The 20,789-nt window shown below is 44.9% G+C and overlaps 1 protein-coding gene and 1 long non-coding RNA gene across 6 annotated transcripts in view; both read left to right on the top strand.

Annotated features, from left to right (window-relative positions):
- Positions 1 to 8,049, top strand: part of GLI2 (GLI family zinc finger 2) — a 177,387-nt gene extending 169,338 nt beyond the window's left edge. For all 5 annotated transcript variants that reach the window (XM_052675717.1, XM_052675716.1, XM_052675712.1 and 2 more), the window contains 2 exons: positions 1,654 to 1,990; positions 2,885 to 8,049. In XM_052675717.1, the coding sequence (XP_052531677.1) occupies positions 1,654 to 1,990; positions 2,885 to 5,241 (2,694 nt within the window). In that variant the 3' untranslated portion in view covers positions 5,242 to 8,049. The remainder of the gene's footprint in view (positions 1 to 1,653; positions 1,991 to 2,884) is intronic.
- A 4,552-nt stretch (positions 8,050 to 12,601) lies between these two features.
- Positions 12,602 to 20,327, top strand: LOC128077236 (uncharacterized). The gene is made up of 4 exons (XR_008204894.1): positions 12,602 to 12,663; positions 17,850 to 18,008; positions 18,903 to 19,015; positions 19,143 to 20,327. It is a non-coding gene; the product is annotated as an uncharacterized LOC128077236 (long non-coding RNA).
- Positions 20,328 to 20,789: the final 462 nt, after the last annotated feature.

The following is a 20,789-nucleotide window of genomic DNA, read 5'->3' as shown; positions in this document are numbered from 1 at the left end:
ATCATCTGATGTTTCCTGGTTAAAATCAGTGGTGAGAGGGGTGAGATGTTTCACTACTTCCCTTAATTCTGAGGCCCTGTGTGTCTAAACCCACAGAAATTGGTGGAAGGGCTTTCCAAGGGGCTTTTGTTTGGGCCCAAAAACTGAAAAGGGGCATTTAAGAATGGTGGACAGAGAAGTTTTGCCAGGGTCTGTAGTGACAGGACTAGAGATTGTGGCTAAAAGAGGGGAGATTTAGATTAGGTATATCCAAGAAAATCTTTCCTCGGAGGGTGGTGAGGCACAGGAACAGGCTGTCTAGAGATGCTGTGGATGTCCCATCCCTGAAAGCATTCAGTACCAGGTTGGGTGGGACTTTGGGCAGTCTGATCTGGTGGAAGGTATGCTCATGGAGGGGTGTTGGACTAGATGACTTTAGAGTTTCTTTCCAACCCAAGCCATTCTGTGATACTATGGCAGGGAAGGCAGGGTATGGAATGAGGAAATATTAGCAATTTGTGTTGTATTCTTCTGCACTCCCCTCTTCCTCCATATACTAACATGGTCTTTTCTGTCGTTGCTGTCTTTGTCCTAACAACCTGTTCTTTATTCCTGCTTACCCTTCCTTACTCTACCTTCCTAAGGACAGTCGGTACTAAGGTGAGCAAAGAAATCCTTTGTATTAAAATTGCTGAATAAAGTACGGTCTCTAGCAGACCTCCTGCCTCCAGCTAAATCTGCAGAGAGGAGGTAGAGGCATGCAGACTGAAGTGATGGTGGGGAACAGAGGATATTTGTTCAAACACAGAAAAAAAGAGAACATAACAATGTCTCAGGACCCTCACTATCCCGTCATTCTGAGTATCACAACTCACCATTAAGTTCCAGGATTGCAGTCTCTGTCATCCTGATTGAAGGGCTATGAGGCCATCAGAGCCAGTCAGACCTGCCAGTGAGAGCTGCTGTAAAACAGTAAAACATCACCCTGCACTCCCACCTTGTCTTCAGGCACAGTTTGTTGTCTCTCACTTTCTGATAGTTGCTAGAGCATGGGCTTCAAGCAGAGAAGCTATGTGTGCTGTCAGGTAGCACCAATGCTACTTCAGAGAAAGTTCAGACCTTTTAGTGTTTACTGCAAATAAACTACCCAATTCTAATGCAATTTATAATGTACATAAATTTAGTATTTATGCTGCTTATCTGTCTTATCTGTAAGTGGGAGCTTGCAAACAGTGAATGAGGTTTTTACCTAGGTGGGAAATTTGTCAGCTAATCCTGTTATATGATAGAATGGACAGAAATACATTGTCTTTGAAATACGTAGGCTTTGATCCTGTGTTAGATAAGCCAGTGCTTGCTGCCATATGCCTTCCACCAGGCAGCATGTGCTGCTTTCCTTCAAAAAGCACCTGCCCCTTAATATTTTACTGGAACATTGTTTTGGTCCTCGCCATCCTCCACTTGATCACTGTAGTTTCTCCAGCTGCAGGAGAAGAGAGCCCTGCTCTCCTCCCCAGGGAAGCTGTCCATGTTCTCTGGTAGAGCTGAGATCCTATGGCAGAGAAGGGTAACATGAGGGGAAACATGGGATAGGGCCAAACATGGAACCCATTGAGGGTACTGAGCTCCTGGTTTCTTTTCACTTGTCCAAATCCTCCTCTGTTCCTTCCCAAGATGTGTCAGTCCAGTCCTGGTGGCCAGTCATCATGCAGCAGTGAGCCGTCACCCCTGGGCAGCACCAACAACAATGACAGTGGAGTAGAAATGAACATGCACAGCGGGGGAAGTCTGGGAGATCTGACGGCGTTGGATGACAGTGCTCCTGTTGTGGACTCAACGGTCTCATCTGGTAATTTGACAGTCAGCCTGCAGCTGAGGAAACACATGACGACAATGCAACGACTTGAACAACTCAAGAAAGAGAAACTCAAAACAGTTAAGGATTCTTGCTCATGGGTGAACCCAGCTCCACAAGGCAGAAACACCAAGCTGCCTCCCATCTCAGGAAATGGTAAGCCATGGGCCCAGGTCTTGTCCTATAGGAATGCTCCAGAACTTGTCTCAGGTCTCATAACCAAGAGTCTGCCCTTTAGGATTGTTTCTTATGACTTCTGAGTCAGTCCTTACTGGATAGAGATGTTAGGTAAAATGGAGAGCTTGAGTGAAAGCACAGCTGTCTGGTTATGTGCAAAAGAAACCTGGACTGCAGAGCTATGAAGGGAAGCAGAGAAATCTTATTTCTGGGCTTGTCTAGAACACAATTGCAGAAGTCTTTAGCATCCTAGTGCCAGCCACAAGACTACCTGTATTTGTTCCAACAGTAACAGTTCTCCAAGGGCTGGTGTGTTTCCAAAGAGACTGCTGGACCAACAGCAGCAAACCAGCCAAGCCCTCCATACTTTTTCTTGCCCCAGCAGGCCTTTTGTTACTTGAAGAGTAATAGCCAGTAGCAATAATGGCTATTGCCTACAGCTTCATGTACTAGATTTCCACTGGCTGGGCATTCTTGATAACGGTATCTTTATGATCCTTTTTGTGCTCCTCTAATTTCTTTGCCAAGAATTCTCAAGGTCCCTGTTTGCACTAAACCTCAGGCTTAGTATATTGAATTTTCTTGGTTTAGTCTGGGAAGAACCATTGACTGTCAGCTTTTGGTCTGGCAGCCTCCTGTGCCTGACTGTTGTGTTTCTGTTCCAGTAAGCAGCTGCGATTGTAGCTACTCATTTGCCCTGTGGTATGTTTCACACCAGTCCTACTTTTACCCCACTAAGAGAAGCTCATGTGAGGGCACTACCTCAGCAGCTTAGGGGTGCCTAAGTGTGTCTCTGTTTTGGAACCAAGAACATTATCAACTGGAATTTCTCAACTGACTAAATCTTTTCCTTCCCCACAATCTTTCTCTTAGGCTCTATTCTAGAAAACAGTGGTGGTTCTTCTGCTACGCTGCCTAATCCGAGAATAATGGAGCTGTCTGTCAATGAGGTTACGATGCTGAATCAAATCAATGAGCGCCGTGATAGTACGACAAGCACCATCAGCTCTGCCTACACTGTGAGCCGCAGATCATCAGGGATTTCCCCATACTTCTCCAGCCGCCGCTCAAGCGAGGCTTCACAGCTCGGGCACCGTCCCAATAACACGAGCTCTGCTGACTCTTATGACCCAATTTCAACGGATGCTTCCCGCCGGTCAAGTGAGGCAAGCCAGTGCAGCGGGATGCCAGGCCTACTCAACCTCACACCAGCTCAGCACTACAGGCTAAAAGCCAAGTACGCTGCTGCCACAGGGGGCCCTCCTCCAACGCCTCTTCCGAACATGGAGAGGATGACCTTGAAGAACAGAATCTCACTTATGGATGGGCCAGAGCCCACCTTGCCCTCCATTCGCCTCCCACCAGGCCCCAGGCGTTGCAGTGATGGCAACAGCTATGGCTATACATCCACCACAGCATTTCCCCATGAGGTTCCAGGCAACTGCACGAGACGGGCGAGCGACCCAGTGAGGAGACCTGCTGGAGAGCCCCAGGCCCTCCCAAGAGTTCACCGCTTCAACAGCACCAACAGCATGAACCCCTTCCATCCTGCACATCCTGCAGACAGGAGGAATTTCAGCATGCAGAGCTATGGGCGGTCTGACGGGAGTCTTGCCCGGCACAACTACTCACCCCGGCCACTGAGCATCAGTGAAAACATTGCCTTGGAAGCCATGTCTGGGGAGGCAGAGGTGCCTGTTGGAGATGATGACATTATGCTTCCAGATGATGTGGTACAGTACATCAAATCTCAGAACAACGGGACAGCAGCTGAGAGCACTTCCATGGGGTACAGCAGCGAGATGCAGGGCTTCCACGGAGGCGGGAAGCTGCAGCCACCAGCCTTTCCCAGCCAGCGCAGGATGGCGGTTGCTGAGGCAAGCATGAGCCATTTGGGGCCCATGATGGCAGAGTGTCCCATGAGCTTTGATGCAGCCTCAGACATGAATAAAAATAACATGCCTGTCCAGTGGAATGAAGTAAGCTCGGGTACAGTTGATCTCATGTCCAATCAATCAAAGCAGCAGTTTTCGCAAGGGAACTTAGCAGTGGTCCAACAGAAGCAGAACTTTGGTCAGTACCAGAACTACAGCCAGCAGCAGATGCAGCTACCAGACAACAACATGAATGTAACACAGCAGAGCTTTATGCAAAGAAATGTGGGCATGGATGGGCAGAGGCTAAACTGTATGCAACTGCGGCAGCAGCCAATGAGCCTAGGCCCAGGGATGAACCCTGATCTGGGCTCACAGGCAGGGTATAACCAAGCTCATCAGATGCTGAGCCCCAGTGCAATCAACGGAAACCCAAATCAGCTCTCTCCTTCTTGTAGCAACATGGCGACAAAGCCTGGGCCCCACCTCCACCCTCAGCAAATGGACATGGCGACCGACCCATCCTTAATGGTCAGCAGCAACAGCGAACGCACAATGCTGAACCAGGTCATGCATGAACCGAGCCAGCAGAACTACTCAGCTCAGCCAGCCCACATGAACTTCCCCATGGCTCAGGAGGCTTTCCATCAGCCCATCATGCCCTCCAACCAGCAGAGCTTTGAGCCCCAGCAGAGCATGATGGATTCGGCGGCACAGACGTATCCACCTGGCATGGTCCAACCTCGTCCCCCCGCTGAGCCCAGCCCAGCCAACAGGCCTCGAGGCCTCCGCACCGTGCAGCAGCTGGGCTACATGAGAACTCCTCACCCTACAAACACCATGAGCCCAGGCCAGGAAGCAGTGGAGGCTGCGCATAAAAGAACCAGCGACATGTTGCCAGCATCGACCCAACAGTGTGCAGATGGCACGAGGGAAAATAATTTGATGTACTATTATGGTCAAATCCACATGTACGAACAAAACAGCGGCTTTGATAATCACTCGGACTGCAGGGTCAGGCAGCAGCAGTGCGCACTGAGCGGCAAACCGGCCGCTCTGCCATCCCCGGGCACCAACCAGGTGTCCAGCACGGTGGACTCGCAAGGTCTTGAGCCGCCCCAGATTGATTTTGATGCCATCATGGATGATGGGGACCACTCGAGCCTGATGTCAGGAACCCTGAGCCCCAGCATCCTGCAGAACCTCTCCCAGAACTCCTCTCGCCTGACGACTCCACGAAACTCTCTGACTCTGCCCACCATACCTACAGGAATAAGCAATATGGCAATAGGAGATATGAGCTCCATGCTGACCACCCTGGCAGAAGAGAGTAAATTTCTCAACATGATGTCCTAACAGTAAAGCACAAGGCCTGAGCGCTATCCAAGGGGTCTGTGTAAAGCAGGTTTATCAATGTGCTTTTGAAAAATAATCTGTTCCAATAGAGTAGACTTGTTTTTTTGTTTTTTGGTTTGTTTTTTTTTTGTTTTTATTTTTTATTTTTTTTGTAAGTATTAAATACTTTAAAGGGATTCAAAGTTAAAAAAAAAAAAAAAAAAAAAAAAAAAAAAGGAAGTCTCTGTACAGAGTTATGTAAGCTACATCCAGGCAGATCAGCACCACAGAGGTGCACCTCTAGTATTACTTTTGGCTTTGTTCCCCAGAGCACTGAACAGTATCGCCACCAGGGTGGGAGACTGCATGGTTAAAGACGAAACCTCCCTTCCTCCATCCCTGTAGACAGTACTCCCCATCATTTTCCATTAGTTATGTTTGCAAAAATTCCAGTTTCAGCCTGCCCCAGGAAAAAAAAGGGAGGATGTGATTTTGATCAGATTTAAAGCCATACTATGTATGCCACTCTGATGAAAGCAGTGGTTAGTTATGTCTCCAAACAAGCCCTCTGCCAGCAGTATTGTTTTGTACCATAAATACCTTTGTACCTTGCAAAGAACATGGATTCCAAATGGCTTCTCAGCAAAGTGCCTTACCATGCTTTCGTGTTTAATAGCTAAGGCCTCTCTTCCTTTAAAAATCAAATATAGTGTATTGCCAGAAGCGTATATGAAATGTACATTTACAAAAACATAGCAGAGTTTCTGAGAAAACATTGGAAAGACGCATTGATGAGACACTTGAAAGGTGAATGCACTCTTTGATCAGATGTGTTTACAACGTGGTTTATATCAAGTGCCGAGTGGAGCAGAGGCCCGGGAACAGCAATCACTGGGAAATAATCCCCTGTGGCAGGAAGGCTGCAGTGTGCAGGCTGACACACGCATGGCTTTGCCCTCTGAGTGGTGCTGGGACTTCTATAGGGTCCCAAATACCTTTTTAGGCTTGTGTTTCTGAAGCATGCATTACCATATCCCCGTGCAGCTTTGCCACAGCTTTGCTTTCCTTTGGGTTTTCTAAGATAAAGTGCTCACACATTGAAAAGTGGTAGAAGTGGAGGGTGTTTGGATGTTTGAGCCCAGTCTGCACTGTAGGAGCTAGTCGGTTCTGGCCAGGGTTCAGCTGGGTGATGCATGCAGGGCATGCAGGGCTCTTCCGTGGCCCCATGCAGGCATCGGACACGTGACAGCACTAAAGGGAAGCCAACCATGAGCTAATGCACGCTGCCCCGCAAGGAGGCTTGTTGGCACCCACCCAGTGCTGCGTTAACCTGTCTCCCAGCTTTGGTCAGCATGAAAAGAGCTGCTGTATTCAAAAAGAACACCCTGGCCGACCCACAAACTGCTCTTTGTACTCAGACTGGTTGAGTTCAGCACTGCACCTGCAGTCTGCAGTGTAGGTAAACATCTGGATAGTCTCAAAACAGGTATTTGGATCAAAATATGGCTCTGTCTGGGGGAATATCTTGCAAACATTCTTGGGAAGAGGTGGGGGGAGCAGGGCTTCCCAAAACCAAATCCTCCACCAAAATATAACTGCTTCTAGTAACAACTAGCTGTTTCCAGGCCAGACTCACCTGGCACTGAAGCCAATCCTGGTAGTATTATTTATTTTTGTTGTTGCCAGACAAAAGGGTAGAAGTGGTGGGTGCATGTAGGCAGGAGGCCCTGCTTAAATCCTGACTGTGTAGGACAAAGATGATTCTGATAGCCCTATATGTTAAGGGAACAAGCATGGCATCCTCCCTAGGTTCTCACAGTTTGACCAAATGCATCTTCAGGGCCTCACTCTCCCCTTCCCATCTCCCCTCCGTGCCTCTGTTTCCATCCCTGCATCAGATGGCGGCAGCTCTGTAAGATGCTTTCTGGTTTCCCAGCACCCCTGCTTTCCTTTTGCAGAAGCTGATGTGTCAGGCTCACTGTTCCCAGCTGGTGTGAAAACATCACATGAAACTCCAGGAAAACTTTGAGCTGTTTCGTACCCCAGCAGTTGGGGTTGGCAGTGATGGCTGGGACAGCCCTGCTGCCCGATAGCCCTGAGCACAGCCAGTGCAGAGAGGTGCTGCTCAGCATCTTGTGATCTCATCCAACCTCATCCCAAATGCAAAGGATGTGCACAGGATGCTCTCACCTTGAGGTCCCTCTGATGTCTTAGGTGCATGAGGACAGGAAAGCAAAGCAAGGTGTCTGGCTGTTGGTTTGTGTCTCTCGTGAAAGGTATGTGTAAAGGGATTGTTTTATAGTCTGCTGTATATATTCTGCAATTGCTGACCTTGCCCTTGCCTTTGCATTTATGAAAAGAGGGCAGTACGTATTTTAGGATGTTGTATGTTGTCCTGGACACTTGGAGTGCAATGGTGCATCCCATATGCTGAGTCAAATCAGGCCTTCACGTGTCCTTTGACTGCTAATCTGATTTTTTTCAACAGCTGCATGGGGCATTGGTGTTTGCTGAGTCCCTCTTCACAGATGTCTCATTAACGAAAGATCAAACACAAAAGCAAAACCAAATCTCCAATGACTTGAGATTTCTCAGACTTTCCAGACATGGTCTTCCTTCATTTACTGAAATAGTATTATAATAACCATTCCAGCACTGTATATATTATGTATAGAAGACATCATTACTAAAAGTACTGTAGGTGAATTGTTCTGTCAAATTTATATCTTAAGAACATTTTTAGCTGTTTTCTACATCCTAAGAACGGAGGTAACATGCTGAAACTGTATATAAACCTTTTGTACATTAAAAAGTAATTTTTTTTCATAACTCCTTGTGCCTGTTATCGCCTCTTATTGATAACAGTGGCCGGCATCCATCTGTCATCGCCACAGTTGGACTCTGGTGGTGCCTAGGAATGGATGGTAAGGAGCTGGATGGGCCTGGTGTGTACCACTGCATGGATGTGCAACGGTTCTGCCTTGAAGAGCTTCCAGTCAACAATGCAATGGAGGTGGCAGATAGAGATGGTGAGGCTGGGTACCTGCAGAGAGTACAGCCATGTTGCCCAGGTCTCAGAAGAGGTCGTTTGATGGAGGTTGACGTAACGCAGCTCAGAGTGAGCTCTGGAAAAATTTAGCAACTGGAAGATTCATGGCAAAACAGCTCATTAGCTATCTTGATTTGTGTCCAAAAGGAGGCAGATCAGTAACACTGTGATGGACATTCACACTGACTAGTTGAAATTTGTCTTTGGAGAGACAAGAAATTAATTTGACCTCTATATACATGATGGGAAGTGATACAGTGAGGAACAGATACATCAGTCATGAACCTAGAGCCTGGTCTGGCCCATTAATAAGAAGGTTCCATTTAACTGCAGCAGGAGTTAGCACAGCTGCTCAAGACACTGATTTTTCAATTTAACTGTATAGAGGTGGGTGCATGTGGGCAGGGCTAACACAGGAGGGGGGGGCTGAGGCATTTAGCTGGTTGTAGACTTTGAATTAAGTTGGCTCTTCAGTAAAGTAGTTGGCCCTGAATCAATTATGGCACTGTACACAAAGGAACCAGAAATTTCATGCAGATGCATGAATGTCCTCATTTTCCTTCAGGCAGGATCCCTGGTAAGTTTGGGGCAAATCCTCACCCCTTCGTCTGGGTTGCTTCATAGTGACAGGAGATTGGCATATCCTAAAATGCAATTAATTTTGCCTGTTCTAGATACTTAGTGTAACGCTGATCATCCTCTAGAAGACACTTCTCATTCTCTTCACTGATTTGAGACCCTTCACCGATTGCACAGGTACTTCCACAGTTGTATGAGATGAATCATCTGATTCCTCCTGTGGTTCCAGTCTGGGCATCCTCAGCACATTCTGAGGTTGAGCCAAGGAACAAGATGTTGATTAATGCGTTAATGATCCTGCTAGTCTGCTAATCCAGTGGATAAATATCACACCCTTTTGTACTGTCCAAGAACTACAGAAATCACATTTTTAAAATGCAGTAATATTATTAAAGGGAAATTGTTCAGAGCTTTTTTATCGACAAAAGGCTTTGGAGACTTAGATCAGCTCCTACTGCTTTTCTACTTCAAACATTTAAAGTGGGTTTCTAATCTAGATCAAATGCTGCTTCTAGCTGATATTTCACTTTAGAGTTTGATCAGGGCACACCTCTGCCTATGTAAGAACATCTTTATTACTTAAACTGGGCCAATATTTCCTAGGAGCCCACCCGAGGTCAGGTACCAGCACACACATTTTTACTGCCTAGCCATCCTGGAATAAACAGAGATGGAAAGGCTCATTGCTTCAACTATAAGAAGGCAATAAACCTTCTGCAACAACTGTTGTTTATAAGGCAGACCTCTGGTGTTTATATTACTGTGAAAGCATCACAGTATTCAATTAACTCTATTTTCAATCAAGCTATCGTCCTCTTTATGAAAATGAACCATCCTGAGAGGGCTGATTTTGACCCTCTGATGAGCATTACTTCACTCCATTCCCTAAACCTTGGGGGCACAGGAGGACTAACATCCCACTCTGGGTAAGACCATCACAGCTCCTTGAAATTGCACTTATACTGAGGTTTTCCTGGAGGGGAGAAAAAAGCCATAAAAGCTACTGTTGCTGGATCTGATTGCACTTACTGAGTACGGAGTCATTCCAATGGCTCTTTATTGCAGTGGTCTCGGTAGGGATGACATAGGAGCTCTCGTGCTTTACGAGCTGTTGGATCTACTTGGAAGAGCATACGTGTTGTAAATAAATGGTGTGTTTTATATTATTGGAAGGACAATTTATGACCAATCGAGGCCTCTTGCAGACAGCTATTTAACTTGTAAGTAAAATGACCTAACACTTAAGAAATTTAGAAGCTACAAAACAACCTGTGTTGTGGCTAATATACTTATTTCTCCCCCTTGATTTATGCTTCATGTAAAACTTGAAATGGCTGTATTAAATATGTTTGCTGTAAAAAGAAAATTAAAAAAAAAAAGAGCAAAAGGATGCTTTCACACATGCTGAAGGTACTGTAGCTTCTTCCAATTGCACTAGCACCCATGATTAATTGCACAGGACCCTTGCCCTCCCTATTTCCATTTTCCCCTCACTGACATGTCAGGGAAGTAGCTATGCAGGGGGCACAGTGGCCCACTAGTTGTCAACTTTGAAAGAGCTGCTGCACTCAAATACAGTGCGCTTTCTGGAAATGTCTACATATGGATGCTTACAGAAAAGTAAACAGTGGCCACCACTTCCATGGGGCCTTGTGGACACCTCTGTCCATCAGAGAGGCCATTCTGCAATCATAACTCTATGATCACTTGAAGCAAGTAGCAGCAAAGAGAGTTCCTGCATCAGGAAAGAGGGCATAAAGTGACCTAAATCTTTGGTCCAGTCTAAAATAATATTTCTTACTCACTTTGCCTTTTCTTTCCCTCCTTCCCTTTCTTCCTTTCTCTCTCTCCTTTTTTTTCTCTGTTAGCTGTGCAGAAAGACTCCAGACTTTAAAGACAACCTCCACAAATACCCATTTCTCTGTCAGTGTACCTCTTCTGTTCCTCTCCAGGAAGGACCCCCAAGGTTCTGCCCATACAACCATCCTCTCTGCCAATGTTTGACAGATGTGAAGAATAGCCTGCAGAGGGAATCATGCAGAAGAAGAGCATATATTACACAGCTGGATGTTGGCTGAAGCATCAGATTTGTGCTACAATGGTTAAAATAGATTGAACTAAAAGAGGGCAGCAGGGAAGGAAGACAAATTCACGTCAAAGCAGGGATAGTTTTCTACCTCAGCTGTAACGTGACTGCACAGCACAGCTGGGACTGACTCAAGGCAGCTCGGAATGGTGACGCTGCCCCAGGCCTGCAGTCTGTCTGTAGGTGGCCTGCTCCACCCTTGGCAAAGCCATCATCCTGCCCTTGGCTGCAACCCTCAGAACAGAGGCACTCCCAGCCCCAGCATCTCAGCCAAGCTGTAGGAAACAAACATGGTGCCCATTTCTGACACAGTTATTGTATAACAAGAACCTGATAACCTCCAGGTGAGTTAATTGGCCCCATTTCCCAGCTGGCAACACAGCCCTCCAAGAGGGTACCTGGCATCTGAGCAAAGTGTCTCAGCTGACTGGTAAGTGATAAGTGATGTGTTACTGGTAAGAGATGTATTAATTTTTCTTTTTTTCTATCTTTTATGAGGAAAATGTTCTGATGCAAATCATTTAGTCTGTGTCACTCATCAGTGATGACAATAAGTGAAAGTCAATTGTGTTCCATGAAATACACAAAGGATTAAACTTCACTTCAGGCATGCTGAAAATGGGCAACATTGCTGTATCTGGGAGATTTAAGGAGGAATGAAAACATGGGTTTCCATAGAATCATAAAATCATAGAATCATTAAGGTGGGAAAAGACCTGCAAGATTATCCAGTCCAACTGTCAACCTGTCACCATCATGCCCACTAACCATGTCCCCCAGTGTCATATCTACCCTTTTCTTGAACACCTGGTCTGGTGATTCCACCATCTTCCTGGGCAGTCTGTTCTGGTTTTGGACTGTGTACAAAGAGGCTGCACCTGTGTTACATCAATACTGATGAAGAAGGTGCACCAGGCTGTGATCCTCGTGGCTTTCTGCAGGCCATTGACTTTCCTAGGTGAACAGCCCTCCAGGAACCCAACAAGTCTCACCTTGCTGGAGGAAATGATTGCTTGTCATAGCAATGTCTGGAGACATGTCAGTGAAAATGAAAAATGTTTTCAGGGAACAGGAGCTGGGTCTGAGCCAGGTGAACATTTCTACTTAATTGGAAGGAAAAAAAATATATAGATTCTAGCATTTCCATCACTAACTGGAAGCAAGTGGGACTGTTCTGAACAGTGGTTCAGCAGTCGTCTTACATAATGAAAGCACCAATGAGACTTAAGTATCTAAGAAGGCTTTTCTTAGAAGAGAGCTAACTTTCTGGCCACTGAACTTCAAAAAATGGTTTGTAAATGCCCAAATTAAAGATAACTTTAAATGCTGATCCTATTCAAAAACTCTTCCCAAAACTCAACACATATCAACAGAGCATTAGCAAGTTTAGCCTAAAAACCTTCCAGACATAAACCTTGGATTTAGAACATGGGGCTGAGACATGACTTCAAACTAGTCTTGAAAGGATTTTCAGCTAAAATATTATCATCACTGTATGGAAACTGTTGAGTCCTAGCCTGAACCACTGATTAAACACCTGGGAAAAGGATGGGGTCAGCCCTGGGAGCACAGGTGAAGGCAATTCAGCCGTGTGACTGGAAGGGGTGGAGCCTGGTTGCACCTCTCTTAGACCCCATTTAAGGGCTGACTGCCACTGGGGAAGGATATTCTTCTGGAGATCCTTCCTTAGTGAAGCTTTTCTCTTTAAACCTGGAATCTTCTGATGCAGGTAAGCAATTTTTCCTACTTCTTACATAGCACCTTTCTATTGTGCTGATCCTGCCATCACATCTTTGTTGTAATGCCTTTCTAACCACATTGATCTGTTGTATTGATACTGTTACATTTTTTTTCAATAATGTTTATGCGTCTGCTATTTATCTAAAAAAAATAATGGTTGCATGCATAGAGCTGGGCTGGGTTAATTGTCATGGGTGACTCTGTACTAGAGAGTCTCATCTCACGGGACCACAAAGAGGTGTCTTCTCCCCCTGCTCTTCCTTTAAAGTTCTTTGATGTGAGGTGTTAGGACCGAGCAGAACTCCCAGAATGTGAAGGTGCAGAATCAAGTCATGGACTGAGGGCCTTCTAGGTTACCATCTTTCTTCCTTATAACAGGAAAAAAACCACTCTTAATGCTGTTTAAAATTATTCCAGCTGACACACAAAGGTAAAACATCTTTCCTAGCCCTCATTTCAGTACTGACATGAGACCTCAGGCAAAGTGCTAGTCCACAGATATTTGAGCAGATTTAGAAGGACTTAATAATGGCTTGTCTGGTAATGCAACTTGTGAACAAAGAGAGTCTTATCTCTCCTTGGAGTAAGATCCATAGACAGTTCAGAGGAAGCTTTTTAAGATGTTTCAAATGCTTTTACTGCTACTAAAAAAAAAAAGGGGGGGGGAGGGGGAGGCATCTGATATTTCTTAAATAAAAATAACTGCAGAACAATCAGAAGGATGTAACTGTAAATTTGCTCTTGTGGACATGACTCTGTGCTCTCTATTATGCTGAATTAAAACTGCTCAAATTAGAAAAATCAATCCTCAAATGAACCCAACTGTCTATCATACCAAAGATTGTCTTCTAGCATAAATAGCACAAGCAGGGCCCAACATAATTAATCTTGCTTGGTATGTAACCACAGGAACACCCTGTGACATGTGAGGACGTAGAGGGAGTGTTTTGATTGGGTAAGATGGCAAAATATGTGGTATCTGGAAAGAACGTATTTTGACAGCATTACAAAGGAGGAATGTGAGTACAAAGATGGAAGGAGAGCTCCAACCACTGAGATGCTGCCAACAGAACTGGTGCACTGAGGTTCCCATTCCCTGTGTAAGCACACGTGTCTTCCCATCTTCCCCAGAGTGGGCAGTGGCCCATGGCAGGTTGACTGTGTGCCCCTTGTGGTGGTTTGGTTTAAGACATTTTTTACAGCCTCAGAGATATGGCACTCACAGACAAAACTAACAGGAAGGTGGAAACTATGGCCAAGAAATAGTTCACTGGCTTCAAGAAGGGATTTGGGCTGCTTCTGTCCTCAGGGGACTTTTTGCTGGAGGCAGATGGGCGTAGCAGCTTAGCAGAGCTGCAAGATGAGATTGTGTTGCGCTTTGCCTGAGTGTGGCTAGCTATATAGAAGCCAAAATGCTCTTGTAGACAAGCAGCGGAGATGCTGATATGGCATTGTAGGAGAACAATGTGATTTGTCCTCACTGGTCGCAATTGCCTTATATTCCTGGGGCTTTTTGGGACAGAACATGTCACTTCTTAGACAAAACTTGTCCTGGTTGACATTTGCAATTCCTAGCTCCAACTAAGGCATGAGGCTGCTCACTGTGGATCTATGCTGAAACATGTGGGGCTGAGCTAGTCAAAGTGATATGAATGGACTACTTGCTTTTTAAAGATTCCCCCGATGTCTAGGTCCAAACATCTACTGTTTCAAACAGGACATTTGCTTTTTCTAGCTGCCTTACCTAGAAATGTCTCATAGAGCACCATGCTGCTTCAGTGAAGAGTGTGTTAGAAGTTTGAGTTTTCCTGCTGAATTTCTGGAGTTCTGGGTGTTTGGTGGACAAATATCCAATAATATAGCTTTCCTTTCAGCTAGTGAGGAAAAAGCCTTCGTCTGAGCTGGTCAGCCAGCAATGGAAGCAATGCTGTGTGGGTTCATGGCCCAAACATCACCAGACTGAGATTCCTTCAGTGGAGAAGCCAGAACTTTTCATCTTTGCACACACAATTCAGCTCTACAGCCTTGTAGAACATGAAATTTCTGTGAGCAACAATGTGAATGTTGTTGAGAAAACTACTACTGGCTGAAAGTCACAATGCAAGAGCCCATCACATTAAGCATAGCGGTAAGCAGGTAACAAGCAGGAGTACACGTGAGCTGAGAGAGACAGAAGCAAAAAGCTACGTTGCACAGGTGGAATGGCCAACTAAGAACACTAGTATGTAAATCCTGTAGATGATAGTAGTGTGCTTGAGGTCACATGCAGTGAAGCACAGCTTGGTCTGTGCTCCACGTGTCAGGAAGCTGTGATGGAGCAGGTCACGGTGTGTTCCAGTTATGTGAGACATCTGAAAGACCATATGGAAACACTGGGTGCACACTGACTCCTTGCATAGTGTTCTCTGGCAGCCATGCAAGCTCTGTTCTATTTTGTTTTGCAGTGTACAGGATGAGACAATGTTGGTACCATCAGTGCTTCAATCAAGAGGCAAATATCTCATTTAAAAGTTTATTTTAATGAAGGCCTCCAGCTGGAAAGGTTATTTATTAACCTCTTATTTACAAATTGAGCCCTGATTTGAAAATTAAGGCATTGTAATTTAATATTAACCCACATGTCAGAAAATAATGAGACAAACTACAGGGAAAATTGCATTCCATATTGCAAAAGACCCATTTTATTTATAATGACCAGGATTACAAGTCATGCCAACATTGATGGATCGTACTTTAAAAATCTTGATAGCTCATTCATTTCTATAATTATATTTATTACAAATTAAATAAGTTGCAGACACCCTTGATATACAAAGAGACAAAATTAATTTGTGAATCAGTATTAATCTGTCATCAAACGAAAAGAACTCTCTTTCTGGCAGCCCGCTGAAAGTAATGTACTGTACTAGGTTTTCCATGATCCTTAGGACATGGAAGTTGTGGAAGGGCAAACATGAGCTGTTGAAGAAACATGTCTTCACTTAGGTATATGTCATTTCTCAGTATAGCTTTTAAAATCAAGAGCTGAGATGGCAATAGGAAGCATTCTCGGCCATAGAAATCAAAACTGCAGTGGCAGCAGTGTGATGCTGGGTGCAAGGAGAGGCACACTCATGCCTCTCAGTACAGGGAGAAGCAAAGGCAGCTGCTAGGATGCTCCTGGATGAGATGACAGACCCTAATACTCAACAACTGCTGCTGTGCTTAGCCAAAATCTGTGCCCATCTGCTCTGGGGTTTTGTGCACATTGACAAGGAGTCCTGCCAGCTTCAGGAGGACTCAGGCTTTCCTCCAAATTAGTACATTTGGAGTCAGGGAAAAACAATCTTTATGCTGCAGGTTAGAGTGCATCTTCTCCACAGATTAAAGCAAAGTTATATATAGGAAGGGTGGGTGGCTCTGTGGTCTTCTATTCCCTTGCCAGCAGCATCTCCAGTACCAGCCCAAGTCAATGAATCATGGAATGGCTTAGGTTGGAGGGGACCTTAAAGCCCACCCTGTCCCAACTCCCTGCCATGAGCTGGCTGCCCAGCACCAGCTGCCAGCACCAGCTCAGGCTGCCCAGGGCCCCATCCAACTTGGCCTTGAGCACCTCCAGGGATGGGGCACCCACAGCTTCCTAAGCAGCCTGTGCCACTGCCTCACCACTCTTTGAGTAAGTCAGTGGTGCTGAGCTGGCTTTTCCTCTCTTGAGCAGTACACAGCTCAGTGCACACAGAGCTCTCTGGGGAGCAGGAAAATAGCCCAGTGTTTACACTTTTGTTTTTAATTCTTCACCAGTCCTTTTTGCTTTCAGACTTCACTGCCCTCCCCGAGGGAGGTGCACAAGCTCATCATCTCAGAGGCAAATTTCCAATTCCAGAAGGTTGGACCCTGTCCAAAATTAGCCACAGCACACTCAACTCCCCCGCCATACTCTGCTGTGCTCTCTGTGTAATTTAACAGCTAGGATCAACTAATAAAGTGCAAGATGTAGAAATGTCATTTAGAGTTACCTACCCGTAACTAAATAACTTTGTAATGAAAGAAAAGCCATTTTGAGCTGATGCCTTAAAGACTAACTTCATCTCCATAAAGAAAGAAATATGGCTCAAACTGAGGCAGCCTGCGCGTGGCATCAACAAACCCTCTTTGTGTTTCCACAAGAAAGGCTGACACCAAGTGAGCAGTGTCCTTGCATCATCTTATTTTTGCTCTAATTGTTGTGATTCCACCTCAGAATATTCCTGCAGCTTCAGGTCAGCTCACAGGGAGCTCTTGGGTGTCTTCTCCAGGAAACGGAGCTGGAAGGGTGTTTCTGTGGTGGAAGCTTTGTCTTGAGTTAAGTGCAGTAAAAGAGGAAGAATGGTACCTGTTTTAGTAATAAAACAGTAATTAATTCCAGACATTCATAAAGGAAACCTCAGTAAGCCAGAAGAAATTATTTACACATCTTTGTATTACAGTGTTTTTCCATTCACCTTTTTTTGGAGTGTTTCCTTCAGAAGACGTTCAGTCCATACATTACTATTTAAAGAGTCTAATTCGACCCAGGCAATAATGACCTATAAATATTCATGATTTTGTTTAAACATTAAAATAACATCTGTTTCAGAACATCTGCAATCTGTTTTCAATGCTTCAGTACCATTTAAATTAACTGTAACTAATACAATAAACCACTATTAGGGATAATGATAATGAAAGATCCCCTATTAAGAGACACGAACAACATGGAATTGAATGAAAAACCAAATGGGGTTGTGGGAGAAGGAGAAAAACCCAACAGGCAGATCTCAAAGTTCCTTGGAACTTAGACTTGCCATTATGGGAGAGTTTCCTGTGTGTAGGACTATTGTTTAAGGGTCTCAGCTGTTGCCTCTTAGCTCCACTTAGGTCTTGTTCCAATTTTCACTGTGAGAGCAGTGATTTATGTCCCCTACAGTGGGGCTTTGAAGGCAGGGGGAGGCTCTTGCTTTCCAGCTGAAGGGCCCCACAAAGTATTTCTGAGCTGGAGAGGCTGGCACAGCCCATGCAGTTGTGGTTAATGAGCCCAATAACCTTGCTGCCCACCAGGCAGCCTGCTGGGCCACGGTGCCCAGTGGCTGATCTCGTGGTGCCCACCACAATTAACTTACTCCCAAAGAAAGGCTTTTTTTTTTTCCTGCTATGAAGTTCTCTCTCTTTTTCTCACAGTTGCCAGGAGAAATGACATCATGTACATCTGCATATTGCTGCGAGAGGAAGGCGAAGGTCAGGGAGGAAGGCTCACACCTCTCCATTGGTAGACTGACACCAGGCATCCACCTCCACCAGACACGTGGCTGGAAAGCTGTGCCCACATGGAAACTCCTGGTGGGTCGGACCATAAATCATAAATCAATTTGCTCAAAAATTAGACTTAGTGTTCTGTGGTTTGCTTGGGTTTTTAAGCCAGCCCCCTCCCCCCCCCCCCCCTTTTTCCTTCTCCCACTCTCTGATAAAAATCCAGGATGGTGTTCTGAGTCGCCCAGACCAAATGCGAACAGCCAGAACAACAAGAAGTAAGGATTAAAGCAGCTGGATTTACTCTCTTCTGGTTTTTTTTTTTTGTTTTTTTTTTTTGTTGTTTTTGTTTTGCTTTGTTTTTTGTTTTTTAAGAAAAGTCTATATTCAAATATATTTTCCAGTTGAAACAAAGTCAGGATCCAGTGTATGCCTGTGTGTTCTCAACTCTGTAGGAGCAGCTCCTCACCCGTGGCACCAAGCTGGAGAGTGCGATGCTGGCCGGCTACTACCTTCCTTCCCAGCAGCCATGGGAGCCTGTGGAAAGCAGAGCATAAATTCAAACCATTTAAAGAGTGATTAAGACTTCCCCTGATTACTGCTTTGCATGGTATTGAATGCTTTGGATGGTGGTGATTTATTGAAGTAATATATAATATGCTGCGTTCAGTTAACGGTCCCCATCAAGCACAATCCAGATGAATAAAAAATAAAAAGAGGGAGAGAGTGTGCTCTAAGAGGAAATCTCCTTGGATTTAAGAGAAATTGAAATATGCACATGGTAATCTGTGTCCAAAGCTTTTAGCACTTCAGAAAATGGCAGTTGCTAATACCTCTGGCTAAAGGCAGCGTTGCATGGATGGCTGACAATCCCAGGGCCTTCCTCCCTCCTTCCTTCCACCATTGATACCTGGCTCCTCCACCTGGCCTACTTTGAGGCAGATGCTGGTATTTTGTTAAAATCTGTTTTATTCCAGTATGCAGGACCAGGTTCCTCAAGGAAGGGCATGGCCACCTGTAGTGGAAATGCTGAGTCATGGCTTGAAGCAGTGATCAAGCATCCGGTGGGAAGGCAGGGCCACACTAGGGGAGCTCAGGTACATGCAAACCTCATGTAAGGGTTGGCAGTGGAGGTAAGGGTATCTTGCTAGATCTCCCTGCCTGCAAGAGGCCTTTTAAAGGTAAGCAGTCTTTTTTTTTTTTTCTTTGTTTCTATGTCCACAGCTGCTGCGTTTGGCTTTGTTCTTATTTACTGCAACCTAGGATTGTGCCACCCCATTACTATTGCTGCACTTTCCATCACATAGTATTACAGCATTACACCAGCTCCCAGTCAGCCCCACAGCAGCTGAACAGGTGAAAACACTGGGACTTGCAACCTGAAGAGGAAAAAGCTGGAGGTGGCAGGTATAGAAAGGAAAAACAGCAATATAAGTGCTCAGCCTACCTCCAAAACTTTTAACACTTCAACTTTAATAGTAGAAGTAGCTTTCACTTATGTTTGGCAGAGGTTTATTTATTTTCATATATGGCACTTGATATATTATCACGCCTTTAGGATCTGAGTCAATGAGATACCTCCACAGTGGGCTAATTTTAAGGCATCATCTTCAATTAACACTGATCTCAATCACAAGCTTTCCAATATAAGGTAGCTGGGTTAGAAATGATAAGATGATTAATCAAATGTTTCATCTCAAGTTTGCTTGTAAGGATCCATGCCTCCAAGTTGGTTTTGTATTCCCCTGAAGGCATGAGAATTGGAAATAACTTTTACAAGCCAACATCAATGAGAGCAGAAACTCTATCGCAATACCTCTCCTCCACAACTCTGGGCTTTTGTGAAAACTGGACAAGATATCCAGAAATTACAAAAGCTTTTAAACTTCTCCAACTCACCAGAAAGAGCACAGATTGGGGATTGGTTTCATTTTCTCAGTTTCTAAAATTGGTGACATTAGATTCAATTCCAAACCAGATGAGAACTCTTCTTCAGATCTGATTTTTTTTCTCATGAAGAAGAGTAACTCTCCAACATTCAAGAAGGCAGGAAATTGAATTGTGGCTGGTACATGATGGACATCGTGTGCCTGTGCATTTCTCTTGTTTGCTATGAGCAAATGTTCAGCAAACAAGGAAATGTTCTTGGCAACATCTTGCCTCAATCAAAGAGCTCATGTCTCCAGTCATTCTTCATTCCTTTAATGCCATACAGATGTCCTCCACAGTGGCTGAAGGGACACACAACCCTTTGTGTAGTGCTTGGAGCATAGACTGAGTTTGTGGAGATGCAGAGTTGGACTTTTGAGTTCTAATATATCTAAAGTAGAACCATAGCATCATTAAGATTGGAAAATACCTCTAAGATAATCTAATTCAACCATCTAACTATCACCTATGTTGCCGCTAAACCACATCCCTCAATGCTGCATCTCCATGGTTCTTAAACACCTCCATGGACAGCAACTTCACCACCTCCCTGGGCAGCCTGTTTTAATGCATCACCATCTACTGGAAAAGTTTCTCCTAATACCCAACCTGAAATGTACATACCGACAAAAATATGTGTGTGTGTGTGTGTGTGTGTGTGTGTATATATATATATACACACACGTGTGTATATACACACACACACATACATAACTAAGTAATTGATAGCTTGGCTCCATGTGAATATATTTTGATAGGAGCAGTCAAATGCTTGTCCCTCAGCTCAGGGCTGGCACATGCCAGCTGTAGAGGTCTTGCTCCAAGGCCCAAAGGCACTACTGCTTCTCTGGAAAATGTCTGTCAGAATATTTTAGCCTGGGCTTCACATTTTCCCTTATTCTCACTCGCAGAAATGACAGCACCATTTTAGCTGTAACTTTC

This window comes from Tympanuchus pallidicinctus, unplaced genomic scaffold (assembly GCF_026119805.1).
Source record: "Tympanuchus pallidicinctus isolate F22 unplaced genomic scaffold, pur_lepc_1.0 scaffold15, whole genome shotgun sequence".
In the NCBI taxonomy this organism is placed as follows: Eukaryota; Metazoa; Chordata; class Aves; order Galliformes; family Phasianidae; genus Tympanuchus; species Tympanuchus pallidicinctus.
This window is presented reverse-complemented; position numbering and strand designations above follow the sequence as displayed.